Raw genomic sequence first — 22,823 nt, forward strand, 5'->3', positions numbered from 1 at the left:
GACGTATCGCAACTGTCAACAAAGATATTGTTCTGTATCTATATCATCTACATTGTAACAATCAGATAATAAGCGATAGTATAACATCATATATAGTTATCTATTTGTTTAAATCTTTTTACTTTCGTTTTTGATTCAACCGGTATTGCGTAACTCCGTTTGAAGCGTGTTTTGACCCGCAGACGCAAAGGGTAAGGACGACCGTGTTCCCCATTCCCTATTCAAATCACTGCTCATTTCCTGACATAAACATTTTCAGTTTCACTATAAACAATTAAAAACATCGAATTTTTGTTAGAATCTTAGCACTTTTAATCTGATAAAAGAATTGGATAAATCTATTTTTGGTCGGTGATAAAAGTCGTCCCAAACCCAAATATATATAATGCATAACCTGTCTCTAGTGCGGTTCCTCCTCAGTGCTAATTGGTTCCGGTTATTATGATATTCTATTGAAAGTCTATAGCATTATACTGTTAATAATTTTATATTGCTACCTGCTAAATTTTTCATTTGACTGTAACAGATACATTAATGTAAAGTGAATTTTGAATAAGATTTGAAACGTGATTGCCTTATAATAAAACTGTTTAATTGAATCTCATGTGCGATACATACTTTATGCTTTATAAAAAGCAAATCGATACTGGGCTGATTGAGGATTTTTGTAGGTTTTGAAAGTGGCAATTGGTTAAAGGAACGAACCCCTACGACTGATTATAGTTACTTCCCTTGTGTTAGACTGTAATAATTTACTATGAAAAAGGTTATTAGTTTTTGTGGAAAGATTAAAAGGCGAAGTTCTTTAGAAACAGTAATTTGTTATACTGAAGTGACAAAAACAAACGGCTTGTAACAATGGTATTGTCTCATTTTCTTAAAACCACCTGTGAAAGATAGACAACATGTTGCATAACTTAAGAATACCTCTCCCTATCCTTAATGCCTTTTAGCTAGATCTAAATTAGTGAACACGACATTGTCGCTACAATGCGCTACAACGAAAACAAATGTCGTTTGACGCAGCTGTAACCAAATAGTCCTCGTTTTATCTGTCAATCTTGTATCTGTTATGCCACTTTAATACCGCATCATCCAATATTTAACGCTCGTTCATGGATGTTCATTTTATCGATCATCGATAAAAGTTCTTACGACGCGTGCCGAATGAAAAGTAGGCGTGTCTGGCGATTACGAAAAGAGCCGAGAACACGCGAAGATCAATGGGAGGTGTGGTTTGTGGCACGCGACCTATATCATCTTTTGTCACGCCTTTTTAGACACCGACTTTTAATCTTTATATATTTAATCTTCATCTTTTGCAATCAAAGTACTAGTAAAAGTTACATTAAGAACGATATATAGTTGACTCAAGATATGTAACCTATTTTAATTATAAATCTGGACAAGGAGACTGTTGGATTTATAGAATTATGACAACATCCGTAGTAAAATGTGACAGATAAAATAATCTGAAGTGTCCTTTCAAATCGGAGATAGTACAAGTCAACCGTAAGTCGTTTTTTCTCTTATTTCATTAACTAAAACAACCGTTTTTGTGAGTTGCCTATTTTTTATTTCACAGTTTTCTATATTTTGCTAGAAGCCACTACATATAACCTTTTTATATCGTTATGGATGTAAAAAATTTCCTTCCATTTCTGCACTTGACATGTCACTTTCAACAGTTACTGTATTTGAAAATACTGGACTATTTTGGTGCCAAAGAAATATATTTTTGCATTTGATCCATATATAAAAATGGACAACAATGTACTACAAATTGAAGAGAACATGCTAGTATTGTCTAGATAGTGTGTGTGCCTCATAGAAAATATGTTTTTTTTTGCAAATTAGATGTAACAACATTATTTTATGTTGAAGAAGGAAACAAAACTGGATGTATTTGGTGCGTAAGAAAATCTCAATTTAAAATTACAAATTTGTGCCTGGCATTTGTCTGTTTGGTGAAAACTAAAAGCGATATAAAGAATGAAGATAGAATTGAATAAAAGGAACAAAAAAATGTTTTTTAAATGAAAAGAAGCAACATATTATGTGAGTACGCATCGTTATGTATATTGATTACGAGTCTACGACTGTTTTTAATTGTTTTTGTTTTGTTAAAACTCCTTTTCCGCAGTTACATTTATTTAACATAAGTGTTGAGCATATGCTTGTTGGTATAACTATCTTATGTATTTGTTGTACAGATTTAGCTTTGAAAATTAATTCATTAAACTGTCTGTATCTATGTGATGTTTAATGATTATCCATATTTGGATTAAACAGGCTATAATGATATTTTTTTCCATTTAAAGTAGCACATCGTTTGACTTCAGTATTCCTTCAAGAACAAGATGTAAAGTCCCAAATTGTTCTGTTTGTGCGTTTTACAACATGATTAGCATAGAACTGCCCGTATAAGTTACAAATGTCTTATGTTTTGTAGGTTTATGTATAAAATGGCCATATGCATGTAAATCTTGCAGTAATCTGCGTCGTATTACAATGATCATCTATATGAAGACTTAAATAAATAAATAAATAAAAGACTTGAATAAATAAATAAATCAATAAATAAATAAATAAATACTCTTAACAAGGTTGTATATGCTGGATTAAAAAATCAATTACTTTCATGTGTCGAGAAAAATAATAAAACGATGTCGCATAAATGGTCCAGACTTGGTCAGTTATCAGGTTAAATAGTAAACAGGTATAGGGCCTGCATAGAAATAAAATACATTCCATCAGAAAAATAAATACATATCTAAATCAAGGCTAGGAAAATGGTGCGATTATTTATGATGAATAATATTAAGTCGATATTTGTCTCATTAGGAAGGGCTGCTGAAAATATTTCCAGAATGCTTTTGTAATAGTGACTAGTGATAGTGGATTTTTTAATGAAAAAAATATATATCTCCGTATGAAAATATTGTGATGTAATAACATACTGGTTAGTTGCCAGACATATGTTTGTAATACTAATTTTTCCTTCTTGATAAAAACAAATACAAAGAGTCATTATGATACTGTGGCCTAACAAAAAATTAAAACTATTCTTCAATTATTATGCTCCAGTGTAAATATAGCATATTGGAGTAGCCCCATTTAGTTATGTTTTTTTCTTATTTGATTTTTATCAGTAAATGTTTTCCTGGTGTCATATTGCTTGTATTGAAGTACACTCCTCACTTTTAATAAGGTGATTTTCCGCTCGCTTTAACATTCATTAAGATATTTATTTGACGATTATCTTATACCTTTTTCTTTATAAATTTGTTTTCAGTGTTTTAACCTGATTTTGTAAGGAAAGGAGAAGACGGTTAGTGAATATCTAATAAATAATTCTAATGTATATACTTTTAAACATTAAAACTACATGGTTCTATAGAAGCATTAAAAATCTAGCTGAAATGTCACTGGTCAAACTAGTACAAATGTATATATTTTTTCATTTTATCCGTGTTCTTTCTGCTAAAACAAACTATCTGTTGATCGTTAAAACACAGTAAGTTTATTTCTATATAAAATATAATTAATTTTGAGTGGTATGATAGTGGTCTTGTCATATAAACTATGCTTGACTTATCGTTATCACGCAAATTCTAGGAAGCTGTCAAACAGCAAAATGAAAAAATCGAAACATGACTCAACATCATGTTGACAATCTATCCTGATAGAAAATATCTCATTGGACTTTGATGAAATTTTGTCTAATTGTTTGTAAAATTAAAGGTTGGTTAAGGTGACATATCTTACAGATAGAGCGCGACAACTAAGATAAAAATAAGACAAGGTCCAAGATATGTTGATTTTAATACGTAAGCTACAAAGATATACTATAAATACATGCAGAAGTAACATCCTTGTTTCAGAAAAATATGTCCCTTGTCATCTCAAAAAGGGTCACATTAGTGATTAAAAAAAATGGGTTCTCAAAGCCGGTAAAGATTTGTAATTAGCAATATGTTTTATTTTGAAATGACAAAATATCATCGAAATATATGTAACGACATAAAAGATTGACAGAAAACGCCTGTTTAATGATGATTTTTCACGCGATTATTCGTCCGATGTGTGTTATTATTACATACTCAATTATAACGTTCGTATATTACACAATGAAACACGAAACGTCAATACTTTTTACATACTTACGTTCTTTCGTTACGAGTGCATGACGTCATTTGTAACGTCAGTTTCATCGGTGTTGTCAAATTTAAAATCTCTTTAAGGTAGTTCTGCACGTTTGAAAAACCGGAAGTGATGGCGTAACGTCATTTATCCGGAAAACGTAGAATAAAGCCAGGATTCGGTGTACGGAAATGAAAATCAGTTTAAGAATTAATCGAAGCCTGCGAGTAAATTAATTACAATGGCACTGTTGCTATATTTCTAAAGTCAAAATATGATATTAAAACATATGAGGCGTTAAAAATCAAAATAATGTTTTAAAATTAGCGTGAAATGTTCGGTTCACTTTAATCATGATCACATATCTCAAAAATAAGCACAGGGACCTATATATTTTATTCCACCAAATTATAGGCCATATGTTTATCAACAACCGTGAGAAGTTTCATCAAAATCTACATTGTAGAAAAAAAATCTATTTTTGAAAATGTTATGAAAGTTATGATTTTCCCATAGACTCCCATTATGAAATATTGCATGAGGTCCAAATTTTTCAAATCAGTGTAGCAAAAAATCGAGCACACGACCCTATCTTTTTTATTTGCTGAATTTTCTAGGTATATTATGAAGTTTTGAAAAATCAGAGTTTAATCGAATTCTACATTGTAGAAAAAAGTTCGATCCAAACGTGCAGAACTACCTTAACGACGATATTTTCCATTTTTATTTATATTATTTATGTAATAGTGATTAGTGTAGATATATATGTAATAAAAGATTATTATATTTGCATCAAGAAATATATACCATTACAAATGTATTTCATTTCGTATCTTACCACAATGTCTAAAAGTTTCATTGCATTCAATTTAAAGATCACAGAATGGAAACAATTTTAACAACAGCTTAACGTCCCTTGAATATCATATAGGTCAGCCGCCCCCCATTAAATACCGTCATCAGGGTTACTCAAAATAGAGTGAGTTGGGTTTTACGGCGAATCGACACAAAATGGTCATATATCGCCAAAACTCAAAATAGAAGAGATTCATTTTTGAAAGACCCTGCCGACATACAACAAAATTGTTCTCGTAATCGTTCCTCATGTTGCTACAGACAGTAGCAAGGCTGTCTCAAGATAGCTCACAGTGCCAAACTGCTGGCTACACATTCTGACGAACCATAATGTGCGAAGAATCGGTTAGCCCGCTAAAAGTCGGAATTTAAATATAAACATAGCACATTACTGGAACTACAAGTACAACGCCCGTCGCACCCGGTTATCCGTGACGTAACAGGCGCCAAGAATGTAATTCAAACGCATGCTGGTTCCATAAAACGCCGTTCTCTGGCGGTAATTAATACGTACGGCGGACATACGTGATGTTAATGTGATGTTAGACTATTGTGACTTGACTAAATAGGGTGTTGTTGTTTGAGCAGTTGTATTTTGGTGGTACTGAAATTGAATGAAATAAAAGTTTTACAAATTGCAAGCTATAAAATAAAATATTGATAATATCGTTTTATTTTTGTTTTTATGTACTATACAAAAATCAAAGAAGTTGAATAGAGTATAAAACAGACTTCAACGATTCTATATGTTTTATCTCTTGATATATTACAAATTTTCTGTAGCCGCTTTCGGCTCCCCACGAATTACTGTCAATATTAAGATTGTATTTCAGACATTTAAAACAAGACAAAGAGGTCCAAAAGCTGAAGAGTGTGGCCCGAGAGAAGTAAGATGGTAAATATAGACCAACCAGTGGTGTCTGAATCACAGATTATTCTCAGAGAAATATTGCAAAATCGTGAATCAGTTCCTAGCGAAACAAACATAGACAAATCTGTTAAGATGCATGACACGCAGAGTACTCAACTTAAACCAGACCATGAAAATATAGTTCCCGGATGTGAATTAAACGGAGAACATTTTTCACGCTCAGATCGAGGCTCAGAAACCGGAAGTGACGAGGAATCTAGTTACCTCGATCAAAGCAGAGTTGATGAAACTGACGGAGATGACCAGAAATCAGACGCGGATGAAACAGGTTCGATTGACGTTCATTCAAATGAGGAGAGTAAGGAGGCGAAGCGTGCAAGAGTTGAAAATATTCTCACTTCAATGCAGCATCCCCAATTTGTAGATATGGAGGCAATGTATGGGATGAATGAAGTAAGACGACAGAAGCGAAAGCAGACGTTACCTCAGCAACACGAGCAGACAGCTAAAATTAGAAAATTTGAGGGTCCACCTTATGAAGAAGACCTATGGAATCTAAGGCACCAAATAAACGCTGTGCAAAGTTATTTCAGACAGTATGATGATAGCTTACCAAAACACATGAATGGCTACGGTGCAATGGACAATATTCATAGACTCCACCAGGCTTACTTTGCTAACCTCTCAGCAAGACACGCGGAAGAATTGCAAAAGGAACAGCAGCAACAACTTCAGAATAGAGCCGCGGTTCTCGGAGCCTTTGAGAAAAAAGTGTCCAGTGCTAACGAACATTTCAATATTGCAGAACATGTAAGAGAAACAATGAATGCAAATAAAGGTCTCTCACAGGGTGTTGCTGAACTAAATGATAAAGAATTAAATGAACTTATTGCAAATCTTAAATCAAAAATAGAAGAAGCCGTTAGTGTGACTGTTGATAAAGAACTATCAAAATTCTTTCAAAAACGCAATAACCATAAAGACACTTCTCATGAAAATAGGGAGAGACATAGCAAATCTGAGACAAATCAAAATGACGAGAAACAAGCAAAGGAACCAGAAAAGAAGCACACAACTGACCATTCATTGAATCATATTCTACAAATGCCAGACAGATCTACTAATAATAATGCATTTCGAGTACCAGAGAGACACAGTGCTTTTGAATTACCGAAACTTAGTGGCGGTTTACAGGAAATTCCCAGAGCGCCATTTCCACATCATCCTCCACTTGGTTATCCTCCACTTTCCTTCTACCTCCCAACTACACTTCATCCACAATCTATGTATTCATGCCCAGTTATTCCTCCTGAGCAAACCGAAGCACTCTCACTTGTCGTAAATACGCCGAAGAAAAAGAGAACAAAGGTCACGGACACTCGACTTTCACCGCGTGCTGCAAGAGCTCTTTTGCATGAAAATGGCTCCTTAGGCTCTATGTTTGAACACGAGAGGGCTCTGTCGTCAAGTTTTGGACAGATGAATCCGCCATGTTTACCAACAAGTGTTGCAATACCAAACCCTAGTCTCCAGCACTCAGACATTCTCAACTATTACAAGGAATCAATGTGCAACTCCCCAAGTGAGAATGACCGCACCACGCCATGTTCATCTACTTCTCCCTCGGAGGGCGGATTTGGCTACATGAAATCAGACTTCTTCAATGATGGGGAGACATATGACTCACATGGAAAACAAATCATATCCTTTTTTCTAACATATTCATTGACGTCATTGATAATTCTTAATTTCTGTTTGTTACACCCCTGGTGTCACATTAACTGTCATACACTGTTATTTCTTCAGTATCGTTTAGCGAGGTATCTTAGCATCTTACACAACTCTGATCATATTCTCTTCCTTACTTCTATTTAAAGGTTTTGCAATGTTCGCAAGTCACACGTACTGTGTTGGATATCAATGCTATGTGTCAAGCTATGATTTTTCTCAAGAAATCAGGCTGGATAAACGGCTGAATTATTAGAAATGTAACAAGCAGAACGCCGTTGTCGTTCACTGTTATTTAAGAAAAGATGAAATATTCTAATTGACTGTCTGTAAATGTCAGGATATTGATTTTTATGGTAGAAAAAGTGTACGAATAGGGAGATATAAAATATGTATTGTTGGGGTCTGATGTGGAAAGAGCACAAGAAAAGGCATTAAAACATTAAAAGTCTGCTAGTATTTCGGATTACAAAGAATCTATAAAAATCATCTCGCAGAGCTCGGAATTACAAACATTAAATCTTACTACATTTTTAGAACCGACATTCTTCCGCTAGCAATGAAGATCAAGTAATTATGAAACATATTTTTTTTTGTAAACACCGAACACGTACACAGACACACAGTTGTAGTGTTAAGTAAACGTGTCTGCACTATTGATATTATTACTATAAGATTACAGACGTATGTTCCACCTGGTATTATTATTACTCCCAGTATCTGGAAAACCATCTTCATATCTCCTTGAGCAAATTGATTTTTGCATCTTCAAGTTAGTGCTATATTCATAATTTATCAAATAACATCGATGAAATTATTAAAGTGATACTCATTTGAGAAATCAATTTCACAAGAGACTGTTCCAGAATCGTCTTAAGATAGCAAAATGATCACGTTTTTTATGACTTTTTATCATGTCGCGTAACTGCTGTAAAATATGATAGGGTAACATGCTTGATTTGTGTACTAGCACGTACGTGTTTTGATGTAGTAATTTTGTTTATAGAGCATTTTTAAATTCTAAAATCCCAACATAAATCTTTGAATCTGCCAACTAGATTGTCATAGGTAAATCATGAAAGTACACTGTTAAATTACGATTGTCAATAATCTACCAAGATATTCCTGGAAATCGTAAATTCCTTATTTGTAAAATTGTTCTTTAATTTTCTCAAGACACTGCAGTTTATAAAAATGTCTCTGACTCTGATCATTCTAGGTTCTAGGGAAAATCAGTGCCGCCATATTGTCTGTAGCATTTCTGGATAGCGATGGCAACGATAATATTTTAAGTAGTAAGCAATATATTTAACCAACCCAAGAGATTGCAAATGCAATCTTTCGTGTTCGTTTCAGCACAATATTTTATGTAAATACACAACATTAATGCCCAAATTCCATTCGAGCTCAAGCTCATTAAAGGCCTGAATGTCTTGCATATAAAAATGAACTGTATGAAAGAAAACTGTTTAGATTTTATTTCAGTCAATATTTTCCAACATTTCTAGTAGATTGCAGTCATTCATAGCATATGTATTGCAAATAGCATTAAGATCTATCGTCACATGTGGACTGCTGCTATCCTTCGATGATCGAAAAGACAAACATTTTCTCTGGGGGATACGTAAGAATTCTTTGCCGTCCTTTGAATCTGTCTTTTCCAATTCCACGATATTTTCCTATCATTATGACGGCAACAATTAGAGATAAATAAGTAATAGCGATAATTAAGTACAAAGTCTTGGAGATGCGGGAATAGACGGGGTCAATGATTATGACAATCGTTTAGCTGATATTTTGATCGACTTCAGCTATCATCAAGTCTCTCGGCACATAGGTGTTTGTTGACATATAGGACTAGTTTCATAGGAAGTGCGAAAAGTGTTTAAACAATAAAGGTATTTTACAGTTACTGGTTGAGAGAACGAATTCTTACCAGAAGGTGATGGGTTCGAACCGCAAATCGGCCACAGACCCCAGTACTGGTTTGCAGAAAACGGCAGCAAGTTTCAAGCTTCTGTCGCAGTGAAAATAAACTAAAGAATTAATTAACAGTACGATGATCAATGCAAAACTATATGCGCCTTTTTTATTTTGTCGTTATATTCGCAGACTTTGATCGCGATGAAAAAACTAATCGTGATCAATAAAACAAACAATGATTGATATTTTGTGAACAGCTCTTCACTGCTTAGAAGTGTTGTCTTACACCTAAAGCCTGTTTAGAAGACCACTTGTGATGTTAGAACTCTCATTAGTATCCCGTTTCATTAAGCCTGTCCAAACATCCTTAAGGGGAGCGAATGAGCTATTAAGAAAATTGCTTAATAACTATTTCTGCTCTTCCAACGAGGGTTGAGAAGTCCCGTATGACAATTTATCAGGACACATTAAATGTGGCCATACAGACTTGCTTCAGAAAATTATTGCTTCAAAAAAGCGATTTCAGACCGCGGCTATAAATCGCAGGACTTGCTCCGCTTTCAAAACTTGTAATAACATAAGGGTATAGTAGCTCAGTTAAAAACAAGGTGGTTTTCAATAATTTCAAAGATACTGTTTAAACAGATTTTATAAGTTTTCTGTCCGTATTTCTGTGAGATATTTGGTCACGTGGTGAAATGACGTCTGTGAAGTAATAAGATCGAAGATGCTACTTGAATAGTTTGTTCTCAACAATTTATATTGAACAAGTGTGGGGTTTCGTCACGTCTCTCCATTTAAAATGTCTTGTCCAAGATCTTCAAGATGCGTTCAAATATTTACACACTTTTCATTTTAAAAAGTTTCTAGGAAGAAAACATTTATACTGCACTCAGTGTCTGATCAAACACATTTAAATTGTTCTTTAAATCAATCAAAGAAATTATCGAAAACACCTAGATGTGTTTCTTGGAAAGGGTATTATGTTTTGCTTTCTTGCGCTGTTGTTGATATTTTCTGTTCAAGTGGTCTATCTAAAGCATTTCAAATTGGCAATAAAGTAATACTTGGCTATTAAGTAATTTGTAATTAATCGCATAATTATCGTTCTGTGCCAAATCTACTTCACATCCGACAGTTTTGCCATTTTGCCGTAAAGCATTTTCGTTGCCATAAATGTCGTAAAAACATCTTGCTTGCAGTCATTGTCGTAAAACATCTTGGTTGCGAGACTCAATCAATTATTGTCATTCTTAACACGCATGTATAACTCTTTTGATTATTTGATTATAGGCGGAATCAATTGGAAATTGATACCTTAAGTAGAAAATATGAGTGTAAGAACGGTAGCGATATGGAACATCTAATAAACACAATCAATTGAACATGGCGTCTTTAAAGAGCAGGCTTTTGACACTGTAATCGGAGAAGCAAATGTTGTTTCTAGTCTGAAAGTTCTCAAAGATTCTTGATTATTATCTCTAATGCCAAGAGAGCTCTCATAGGCAACCCTTCTCTCTTAAAACCTTTGGCTCAGAATTTCATGCAAAGCAGCATTTGGCATTAAAGAAGTCTTTACCCTTTTGTCATTTAGTTGATGAAAAGGATGAAGATGAAATGGATAAAGTAATATATCATCTCAACTCGGTGTAATTCACTTTCCTCAAGTTATCACTAAAAAGCCTTTTGTGTAATCACTGTTCTTAAAACCTTATATATAGAAGTCATATTTTGACCTTAACTGTTAGCACACCGATACTTTGACGCCGATGCATCTACGGAAAGCGAAACTGATGTTTTTCTACGTGAGGTACCCTAGTTCTGCCATTCTCAAGGTTTACTTTCCAGATGTCCAGTTCAACAAAAACAACACAGCTCAACTGGTCAAGTGGTTCAGTAACTTCAGGTGAGTACTTCTAACCTAATATTCTAACTGCATACATTTTTATCTATGTTTCATGTCAATATTTTAACCCTTAGCCTGCTGGCGGCAATTGATTCTGCCTTTGCGACCAGTGCAGACCAAGATCAGCCTGCACATCCGTGCAGTCTGATCATGGTCTGCATTGTTCGCCATTCAGTCGGTATCTTTTCGGTAAGCACTCCTTTTAACAGTAAACGGTACTGTCCAAATTGAAAGATGGACAAGTTCATTATAGAAATTTAGCAGGGCAAGGGTTACAATATCAGTTATGAATACTGGTAAGTTCTTACAACACTATTGGTCGGCAATCCGCAGGATTTTGAAGATGGGAGTTGATCATTGTAAGGTTTTATTTTTGGACGCCGGGAGAGCACGAGTAAAATATTAATTTAGCAATTATCAAAATTACAAACCCTTACGTTTGTTTACCTGTTTGGAGATATACAAACATAGATCTACATTTGTATTATAAAATGATGACGTGACAGCTGTATATATATATATATATAATACAGTTTCCAACTACAAGACAAACGCCAATATAGCTGTGTTTGCTGATCTCGCCTTCATATTTCGTGGCCTAAGCTAATCTTTTTTTTTTAAAAAGTCAAGTACCAGCAACAATTCGGACAGCTGGTTAGCGCAGGATTGACCAGGAGCATAGCGTCCATTTGACATTTGGCGCTCCGGGCTCGTCCGATATGGCATTTAAACTTGGTAATGATCTATTGGTCTAAGATTGAGCGTATCCTCAAAGTTTTGCCGGCATGTTATTAGGACCAATCATGTATTTAAGATAAATATCGGCAGTAATAATGGCGCTATGAGAACTTAGCACTTTCTAAAGGTCATTTTTGACAAACCGGGGGACCATTAATATGCTATTAAAGAGGAAAGGAATGCGTAGGAAAATGAAGAAAGAAACACATAAGAACAAAACACAAACATTTTTAATGTTTGAGAAATCGATATAATGTCCTCATTAGCTAATTAATCATCATCATCATCATCATTTCCATCATCATCGTCATCGTCATCTTTATTATGAGATTAATAATCTAAAACTTCAATCTTATTTATGGACTACTATTGTTATAGTAGAATGAATTTAACTGTTGTCAGCCGAGAGGAAATGTTGCGTATGTCAACTTAACTTATATTCCTTACAAGTTACGTTTTATCGTACATTAAATAAACATAAACTACATATTTTTTAGTTACGAAAGTGGTTAAAATGACTGCAATTTTAACAACTGACTTTGAAGCAGACAGATATACCTTTAAGGCAGAAAGTTTTACGTCAAGTCCCCAGCCAGAATAGTATCCCATGGTGTTCAGCACGGGTCACTTGATATTCGCGTTTCGCGCCGACTTGTGGACAGTATAATGGCGCTTCACACTAGAGTTATGTTTAAGTCCCTTTACACTCGACAAAAGATTGTCACGTTTTTGTCTAAGTGAATATGATTGCCAGACGTTTGGTTCTTTATTTTTCCACTTAAGAGCGTGAAATGGCTGGATCATATTTTTCCTTGTCATCAAACATCTCGCGAATTTTTAACGCATATGTGCTTGGTTAGATACACGATATTCTTCGGGGTTTATTAACTTGAAACATTTTTTGTTACTTTCATAGAAATGCAAACTGAAGATAAGACAGGAGTGAACGGAGCAGAAACTGAAATTTAAGACTTTGAGGCGGAATGATACTTTAGTATTTTACTCATATACAGTTAAATTCAAGGTCAACAAGTTGACATTCTATACAAACTTATATGTAAACATATTTAAAACATATATGAATAGTTCATATGAACGCATTAACCATTTTCATAGAGAAGGAATAATACAAGAAAATGAGATGGTATCTCTGTTTCCTTTAGTGTTTCAGGCATTCCATTATCGCTAGTCGGCACTTTACAAAAGGAATATTAAATTAATTGATTGTATGGAACACTTAATAATAAATAAAAATGCATTTGCTTTAGTCTGCAAACATTTGATATGTATACTCATGAAATATTTATTTTTGATCTACTGTTTATAAAGATAATGCGTCTTTGAAAGGTTGCGCAGCAGACGACATTGCGTTATTGAAAGGTTGTGCAGCAGACGACTGTAGAAGTATGAAGTTTTCGTCAGAACTAAAAAATCAAGAATATCCGGTTTTACCGCTCGGTTTCTTTCATCGCTGAACGCTTTCGCCGCCGCACGATGCAGACTATTCAGAGGAAAGATGTGTACTTTTCATTGAGATCAAATGAACGAAAAAAATCACGTGGTGTCAGTTTTGTCCTGGGTCAGAAAGATGACAAAATTTCAAAACATATTTAAATGTCAGGAGAACAATATGTGCGCTCTAGTTCCAGGACATGTTGACATCTTTCATCACGAGTTTGTATATGTATAAACATTTAACCGTGATTTGATTGGCTCCGAGGCGGACAGTTGCCAATTGTCAAAATGAGTTTTTGATTAAAATTTGACATACAAAATAACATGTAAGTCTTAAAAGTTATTATTTGCTTTGGTATTTAGTATTGAAATCGTATAGCTATGGTACAATTGAAAAAAAAACTCATATTGCGGAGACAAACGACTTTAAAGACATAATCATGATAAATATCGCCATACGCGAGACTTTAATTTAGCAAAATCTCCCGCAACTCAATAAGAACACATTTTATTCTTACCAGGAAATCAAGTGAAAGGAAAATTAAATCTTGATATCGCCTAGTTTGCCGATGGAATTAACGGACACGCGTTGTAAGATATTCTCGCAAGAATTACCTAAATCTCGCGATATTTTAAGCTTCTAATGAGCCTGCTTTGAGAAAATCTGTCAATATCTTTAATAATCTTGGGAGGAAAGTAAATAGCAACAGTTTGTCCAGGGAATCCTTTGTTAATAATTACCAAGACGGTCTGCAAATGTAAATAGTTTCTTGTGTATTTATTGTGTGACGACTTAGAAACATTAATAAGAAATGGATAGAATAAACAATCGTCCGTAACGAATTATTGGTCCAACGGGCGAATGAATGCGATGTGTTAACAAAGAATAAAATCTTGTTAATTTATCTATCATGAGTCGTTGATTTTAGCTTCATATAACTTTAAGTTTAACGTAGAGGTATTGTTCTCTTTACTTCACAAATAAATAAATGAAATAACACAAAAATGGGAAAAAAGGATAAACGGCTGAACCAATTACTAGACGCAGCGGTCTACTAGATCATATTGAATGACCAAAAAATTTGGTTATTTTTTTTTTTGCACAGAAACACAAATATAGAATCAAATATAAACACGGTATTTTTCCCACCGCGACAAGCTATGAATGGAGTTTTGCCATAATAAAATTCCTTTTTGCTTTGAAAACAATGTACAAAAGGGAAAACATAACATTTATAAATTGCGGATGTTTACATTATCTTTTATATATGTTTATATTGTAGGATTATCTTTCTCATGTGAAAGTTTTTGTCGAGACTTATTATTTAATTTAGCAGTACGCAAAGCTAGACTCTGATAAAAAAATTACAAACCAACCTAAGTAAACATTCCTACACAGGGCAGTAAAAACCAGTCAATTTATCATTGCAAAAATACTTCAAAATACATCATGTGGCTTATGTGTTAAATATATGCGTGTTGGACACCATTCTCAGAATGCAAACTTGCCACAGGTGAGCCCAGGAATCAACCAATCAGCAGCTTAAGTTCTGAGTTTTCTATTAAACCCAGGGGTCATATTTAGTGAAACTTTCATACATAAAATTCGATATTAACTTAATATCTATTTAACTGTATACAGATAAATGTCTCATTAAGATTTTACGTTTACTTTAATTTCAGGGAGTTTTACTACATTCAGATGGAGAAGTATGCCCGACAGGCTATCGCAGAGGGGTGTAAGCATTCAGACGAACTCACTGTAACGACAGAGTCCGAGCTGTATCGAGTGCTCAATCTACACTATAACAGAAACAACCAAATTGAGGTAAGATATCGGACATTCTTTTCTGTGGTGAAACAACCAAACTGAAAATAAATTTTGAGATTTCTGATATTTATACTAAACCAGAAACGAATTTTAATATAGTATAAACAACCAAATCGGACTAACAAGCTAAAATCTTTTTTCTGTGCAATAAAATAGATATGACCAAATTTGGGTTTTATCTCTACATTGCATCAAATCAGCCAAGCAGATGTATCCTAATATTGCCACATCAATTTGATAAGCCTTAATTCAGCACTGCATAGAATCAGTTCAATCTCTGCACTTCATTGAATTAGAACAACAACCCAGCCGTGAAACTTATACCAGTTTACCATATAAGGAAAATTCAGACTTTAGAACAATTATGTTAATTAAGCAAGTATTCAGTGTTCCTTTGACAAATAGCCCCGTTTCCAACTGCGTATTCCAACTACCCGCAAAGTACTACCAGTCTCCTCATTCTCTTTTCCTTTCTCATTCTCTACTTTTATGTCGATACATGTATCTTAAGGTGAAAGTTTTATTAGGTATTGACTAAATAATTACTTCAAATCTCTCGAGTATTCTACTTAACTTTCAACATTTTGTTCCAATAGATTTTTGCATGATATATATACGTTTGTGAAGACATTCTTCGCTTACTCTTGTAGAACTACTTGTTTTTCTCCCATGAATATTTCATTAAAGGTTTAACTGCTGTTAATGATTTAAGCCTAATTTGTCATGCCGATTGCAATCGGAATCGCGCATGCGTAGAAAGATAATTAATGTCTACATAAATCTTTAGAGGTTAGTTTAACATTCGTAATATTCAGTTATGTTATTTTCGTAAACCGCTTTCCATATGCTTTAAGATTGTAATATTCTTTAAAAGATGGTAAATATTTAATGAACAAGCCATCGAGACGCTGATATCGTAACTATACGGGTTTTATCCTCTCCTTTTAGTATCTGCGCAATTTAACCCTCTTCCTTGATCAAAAGAAGTCCATTTTCCATATTGGATAGGACGTCCCATTAAATATACATACTTCTTGGAGTTCCTTTTATGGAAAATGGCAATTAAAGGTGTCTTTTCAAAATATGATTACAATTCGTCATAAAGCACTCCGTGCCTGTCATTTTCTTTCATAGAAAAACAAGAAAGTTGTGTAAATTATTCATGCCACACGGCGTATGAGAAACAAAAAGTTATTATTTTCTCTTACAAGACGAGATGTGACTGTGTCCTCTTTGATCAACATTAATAGAGACGAAGATGGGGTTTAAAAGACGACACAATTAACTAATGCACATTTACTTCTGGAATATTAATATCACTTTAGTGACGCTCGGGAATAGAATTTCAATTGCTATGAAGAATGGAGTCGTCCATTAGAAGTGGCTTAGATATTAAGTCCCGGTCTTCCCGATCTGAGGAAATCTATTTTCTTGTGTTAGCAGTTCCCAAGGGCCGCCATTTCTGCAACGTTACGATGTTTAAATTGGTCGTAGAGCTTTCTCAGACACTAAGTTACTTTGTCATATCTTGATATATATCAAACATAAAGCGAAAAACAAACGAGAAACGACGGTGGTAAATTTCAAAGGAATATATAAAAATATGTAGAGAATAAACTATGCTGCAGTGAGAGTTATCTTTTCGTTCCTTTCTACTAATATTACTTGTCCTTCAAACAAACTATAGAAACTTCAGTTATGAACGCCAGGGGACCCATTTTTGTACTCAGACAGTAATGACACGGGGATGTCAAAACAAGGAGTGTGCTATCTAGAAACATTACTACTAATGCATTCTTTAATTTTCTGCTAATCTAGACTTCCTTTAGCGGCGTTAATCTAGTTCTGCATTGCCTTATCAGCCCGAGCTTATCTTTATTCTTCAGAAAGAATCGCAATGCTTTCAGCGGGTTGTCCCACAGGAAATCAGCGAGCTTATGAGACCGCGTTAAAATCTCGTCTGTTACGAGACTCAAAGATTCAAGATGGAGTTTTATTAGTTCTGAAGGCGGGAAATAAAACAAACGGGGTCGTATCCAGAGAAAATAATGATCCTATCCCATTATCTTAAAGATCAGCTCGTAGACTATTAAGTAGAAATCAAGCCAGTAAATTTAATGAATGGAGAAAGTAATTTAATCAGAAAAAATATGGTATATTGTATACACAAAAGATATTGATGGCTAGTTGCATTATAGGACATCCGAGAATTGTCTAGCACATCTCAGGAAACTGTCAAAGTATTGAAAGCGCCAAGATAAGAGTTATGGGCTATGCCACAAAAGGCATTGAACTCAAATAGGACTGTTTGATGATCTGTTCGACTGGTGTGTATCCCTAGAGACATGATGAGAAGTCGCATAAAAAAATTCATACACAAGAAATCAAATGTTTGAACTTTGGTTTACAATATTGCAGTGCAGTTGTTAACCCTATTGAAACTTTAGGCATAATTGATAAGAAACGTATTTGAAAAAAGGGCCAAAGCTTTCAGAGTGGTACAGATTGATTGAACAATATTATTCGTTTATGCGTAAAACGTCTTAATTCAAAAATCTCGTTTACAGCTTGAATTTGAAAACGTGACTATGCCATGTCAGAAAACTGAGCATGCGCATTCCTTTATAATTGCAGGTGCCAGAGAATTTCCGACTTACCGTTCAAGCAACGCTACGAGAATTTTTCATCGCCGTCGCTGCCAACAAGGACACCGAACCTTCCTGGAAGAAGCCTATTTACAAAGTGATTGCACGTATGGATGACTCACTTCCGGAATACTTCAAATCACCCAACTGGATGGATCAACTAGGTGATGCCTAATGCAGTTAATTTTAACAGCTGATCAAAAAGTGTCGTTTGTTCTTCGAGAGCATAAACACTGAAAAACGTTCCAGTGTTTGATTCTGTAAACTTATGCAGGGAAATCCTCAAAATCAAAGAGAAATAGCTTCAGATTTTGTCAATACCAAGTTTATATATAAAATACTGTTGAAGTTCTCACGAAACATTAGAAACTTGAGATGAACGTATTCCATGAGTGAATACAAGAAACATGGCCAAATCAGAAACCAAAAACAGGAGTACTAGACATGACCAAATGAACGTGACAATCAAAAGTCATGACCCTTTTTTATCAATCACGTTGACATATTTCATATTGTGCTATGTAAGTATTTGATGATGAAAAAATAACGTTTTTAAAAGCAATAGTTTTGTTTGTTGCTGGGTACTAATATTTTATTTAGTTATTATAACATTTATATTTACGAGCGGTTGTATATAGACAACAGTTTATTTTTGCAGATTAAACCTTGTATTTTAGTGTAACGAATTTAGAAATGCACAAAAATCTGCTTGTTTAGAGTATAACACAATTCTCTGAACACTTTAAAACAACATAACTATATTATTTCATTTTGGTCGCCTTTTTACTGGAAATGGATATAATGGAACAAAACTATGTTTTATGCTTGACCTTCTTTGATACTTATTTATGAATACGTGTTGGGTAAATATATATTACAGTATTCGACATCTTCTGGTCACTCTTTTATATATTACATAAGTATTCGTATCTGAAATTATATATTAAACTTAACATATTTTTTTTTTACGCTGAAAAATTGATGGGCTCTTTTACAGTTGTGTGTCAGCGTAGAAATATTATTTTCTGCTCTTCAGAAACAGTCTGTACCTAGGTATTTTGTGCATAGATGTCTTAAGGCAGATTATAACTCTGGCATAATGTTAAAACCAATTCATTTTTATGTATGTATATGCTGTATGTTTTACCTGATGGAGATCAAGGACATTTCTAGTCATATAACTATGATTTCACCATTTTACAATTATTGCATATTTTTTTGGTTTGTTTACATTTTCTAATCAGTTTGGTTGTGTTCATTTTATTATGTTATATGACATACATTTGTACATTCGTTCATTTTTGTCACGGAAATCCAGAGGACCTAAAATCATTACAATGCGAGAATGTTAAAAGGTTTAGGTTTAAAAGTAGATACATATTTTAACGATTTTAATGAGGACCAGTTATCTGCAATATCCATCCCCCCATGTCGTGTTTATAAGATATTTATATTGAGGTATTTCAGATGGATATCGAATCAATGTATATCTTAAATTAATGTCTCTGAATGGAGACCAAATCCTTAAAACATCTCCTAATGCGCGGTAACACTAACCCTTAAACCACTGTTGAAACCTGGATTTGGTATTTTGTGTCGACTTGATTTTTTTAAACTTTTTTTTAAACATGCATTCTATGGCAGAAAATATGTCGTAAGTTCAAACCTACGTTTCGGATATATAATATTGGTACCTTTTATCAGAAGTTACTTGAAATGAAATAGAACCCATACCATGTAAGAAATTAAATTTTAAGTTTGTCGCATCATGCTACATATGTTTAGCATTTAAGCACATAGATCCTACTATGAACTGACGTCAAATAATTGAATTCTCACAGAAAAAGGTTGATTTTGAAGCCTAGAAATTTACCCTATACAGAGAAATTTCCAAAATTATCTAGACATAATTATGATTAATAATATGTATGGCATCATTTTCAAATATATAACAATATCAAAAAGTATTAAAGACGATGTACTTTTCAAGCTGTAAACAAGTTTTTCCATAAGCATCTTAAATTTTATTTTGAAACTCATTTTGTGTTACCATGAGGTTTTTAAATGATCTTCTTGATACTAGTCCACAAGTTTGCGTCTAAACACCTGACTGGTGTCAAAATACTACTGTTACATTGACCTTGTTGCGTTCAGTTGCAATTTAAGAAACATAGAATATGTAAACAGAACCTGGAGTGAACGATTTTGTTAACTTTGTTACTGGTATGAAAGGTAGGCGTGTATGCACTTTGTTACTCTTTTTTTTTTACATAATCTTTGTTAGTTAAGTGTACAGACATTTTTTTCATATGAAGAGATTTATATTGTGCAATAATTCATGAACTGTTTCAGTGACATCATCATGGTATATGTACTTTTTTGAATGTTTTACGCACGTATATTGCTTCACTGTACTCCTAAAGAGACTAACACACTTACGGAAACCAGTTGAAACCATCATTTACAAAACCAGTATTCATAAAATTAACACTGTACGGAAACAAGTATGAGCCATTATTCACCATACTTCGATTCGTCATTCCATTTGTGGATATAAGAAACTTGATCTCTTACTATTGCTAATAAGACATGGACATTTTATGTCAAAGATACATATTCCATTACTTGTAAATAAAAAATACATGTGTTTTGCGTTCTGGGCGGTCCAACGGTTGAGAATACCCAAAAATTACACTCCATATTTATGTCTGTGGTAACAGGCGCTTTTAGGCCTAAAAGTTTGCAACTGATATTCGGCCAGACTTTTTGAAGATGAAACGTAGTACTGTAATTTGAAATCATGTGTTGATTTATTCTTTTTTTTTTTATTTATTCTGAATGATCATAAGCAATTGTTTTGTCTAAAAAAGAACCAGTTTATGTGATTTCATTGCAATTTAAGCGAATAAAGGTGTATGAATTTTAATAGTCTGCCGCCCACTACTATTAACGAGACGTTGAATTCAAACTGACTTAGATTTTATGTAAAAGAAACAATATTAGATACAAAAACATCATCAACAGCAAAAGGAGGGAAAAAATTACAGTGAAGGATAGAAAACACAAGAAAAAATAACATAATGTCAAGAGCTGGTATTGTAATTAAGCGTTTATGTAACAGCTGGATATTAATTAGTCATAATACATTATAACATGTTATTAAAACAAAGATGTTTTATCGCCTCATTAAAGATGCTGTTGCAGATGTTTACTGGCTAAAGTGAAAAGTACGAGTTGAAAAACAGCCTTCTTTGTTAGCAAATAGGTATAATTTGCATGTCCTGTATAAAGTATGCATATATTTTCCAGCAGATCGCGCTATGTTAATTATATTGTTCTAGAGGAAGCGTTATTTGATGATGTTTGTCACGGTAAGGGTGTATTTTCAATTAGAAATGACATTCCATAATTAATTCTACTAAAACATTGACTTCTAAAACGCTAAATGCATATTAGAAGAGTTTCTACGAAAATGTAAATATGTAGTAATGTTATAGCCATTCTGAATTTCATTCCCATTGTCTTTATATTTTTTTTGTATTTATACATTTTGATTGTTATACTATTGTTAATGACTCCCTATAATCTCTTATTTAATGTTCTTTTGAAATAAATAGATATTTAATTGAAATTCTTTACTTATATGTGTCTTGTTATAATACGTTTAAAATCCCGTCCTGTATTCATACATGCTGCACAGAAAAACCCGTGTTAAAAACCACCTCTGAATAGAGGCCACCTGGCCCGACAGACCACCTCCAGGAGTCAGGGAGGAACAGTTCTGGATGCATATTGATGGAAAAGCATTTCGAACTGTTTGGCTTTCACCCTTCTACCTTTCTAATTTTCGATTTCATGAAATTCTTTGTATATTGGTCTGTGCGTACTGACCATCACTTTTAAACTTAGATACCTCTTCTAGGGTTAAATGTTAGGTGTCGATACCACTTCTGGGATTTGATACCATTTCTGGGTTTAAATGCCATTTTTAGCTAAGATACCACTTTGAGGCTTCGATACTACTTTTGAACTCTTCCAAGCTTGGTCTTCGTATACAGATAGATTGTGAAATCCCTTTCTTCGACCAGCATAACGTCCATTTACGTTTTATGCAAACATAAATATTAATATTGAGACACCATTAAGAAGGTTTCCCAAACAGTTCACTACAAAAGAGGTAACTCTGATTTCTGAAGGTATCGTGAGGAGGCCTTTTCGTTTAAAGGCAAAAACGTTTTTAAGGTGTATTTAGTCGTTTTTCCTATCATTTTTACATTGATAAAAGACTTGAATGTTCTAAATGTTTTGTGAGAATGTGATATCAAATTGTGTTACAATAAATGGCTGGAAAAAAAATACAATTAAAAATACCCTCATTAAAACATTTAAGCGTTGATAAATTCAAAATTACTCTTGACATATATATAAAAGTTGACCTTGCTACTTTTCTTTGTTTTCTTTTAAACGATATATATTATCGATGGTATTATATTTTAAAAGAAAGTCTAGAATATGTGAAGCAAATATCAAACCCAGGGTCTTTGCACGACTGATTCAAATGGGATGACCCTCGCATGCATGTATGTCGTCTGCTACAAGGATGTAGCAAGCAATTATCACACGACTTCTTAGTCTTACATTTTTTTATCATAGAAGTGGCAACGCAATCAATATATTAAAATGATTTTATTTCCATTACGAAATGTCGTTTGGTACACCTTTCGTTCG

General features: G+C 33.8%; 1 protein-coding gene across 1 annotated transcript; it reads left to right on the plus strand.

Moving 5' to 3' along the window:
• The first annotated feature begins 1,270 nt into the window (after nucleotides 1-1,270).
• Nucleotides 1,271-21,744, plus strand: LOC123526791 (prospero homeobox protein 1-like). Its single transcript, XM_053520345.1, has 5 exons — nucleotides 1,271-1,512; nucleotides 5,832-7,569; nucleotides 11,271-11,426; nucleotides 15,303-15,447; nucleotides 18,085-21,744. Exons 2-5 carry the CDS (start codon nucleotides 5,891-5,893, stop codon nucleotides 18,268-18,270), a joined length of 2,166 nt encoding a protein of 721 aa, XP_053376320.1. The 5' UTR covers nucleotides 1,271-1,512; nucleotides 5,832-5,890; the 3' UTR covers nucleotides 18,271-21,744.
• The last annotated feature ends 1,079 nt before the right edge of the window (nucleotides 21,745-22,823 follow it).

This window comes from Mercenaria mercenaria, chromosome 1 (assembly GCF_021730395.1).
Source record: "Mercenaria mercenaria strain notata chromosome 1, MADL_Memer_1, whole genome shotgun sequence".
Taxonomy (NCBI): Eukaryota; Metazoa; Mollusca; class Bivalvia; order Venerida; family Veneridae; genus Mercenaria; species Mercenaria mercenaria.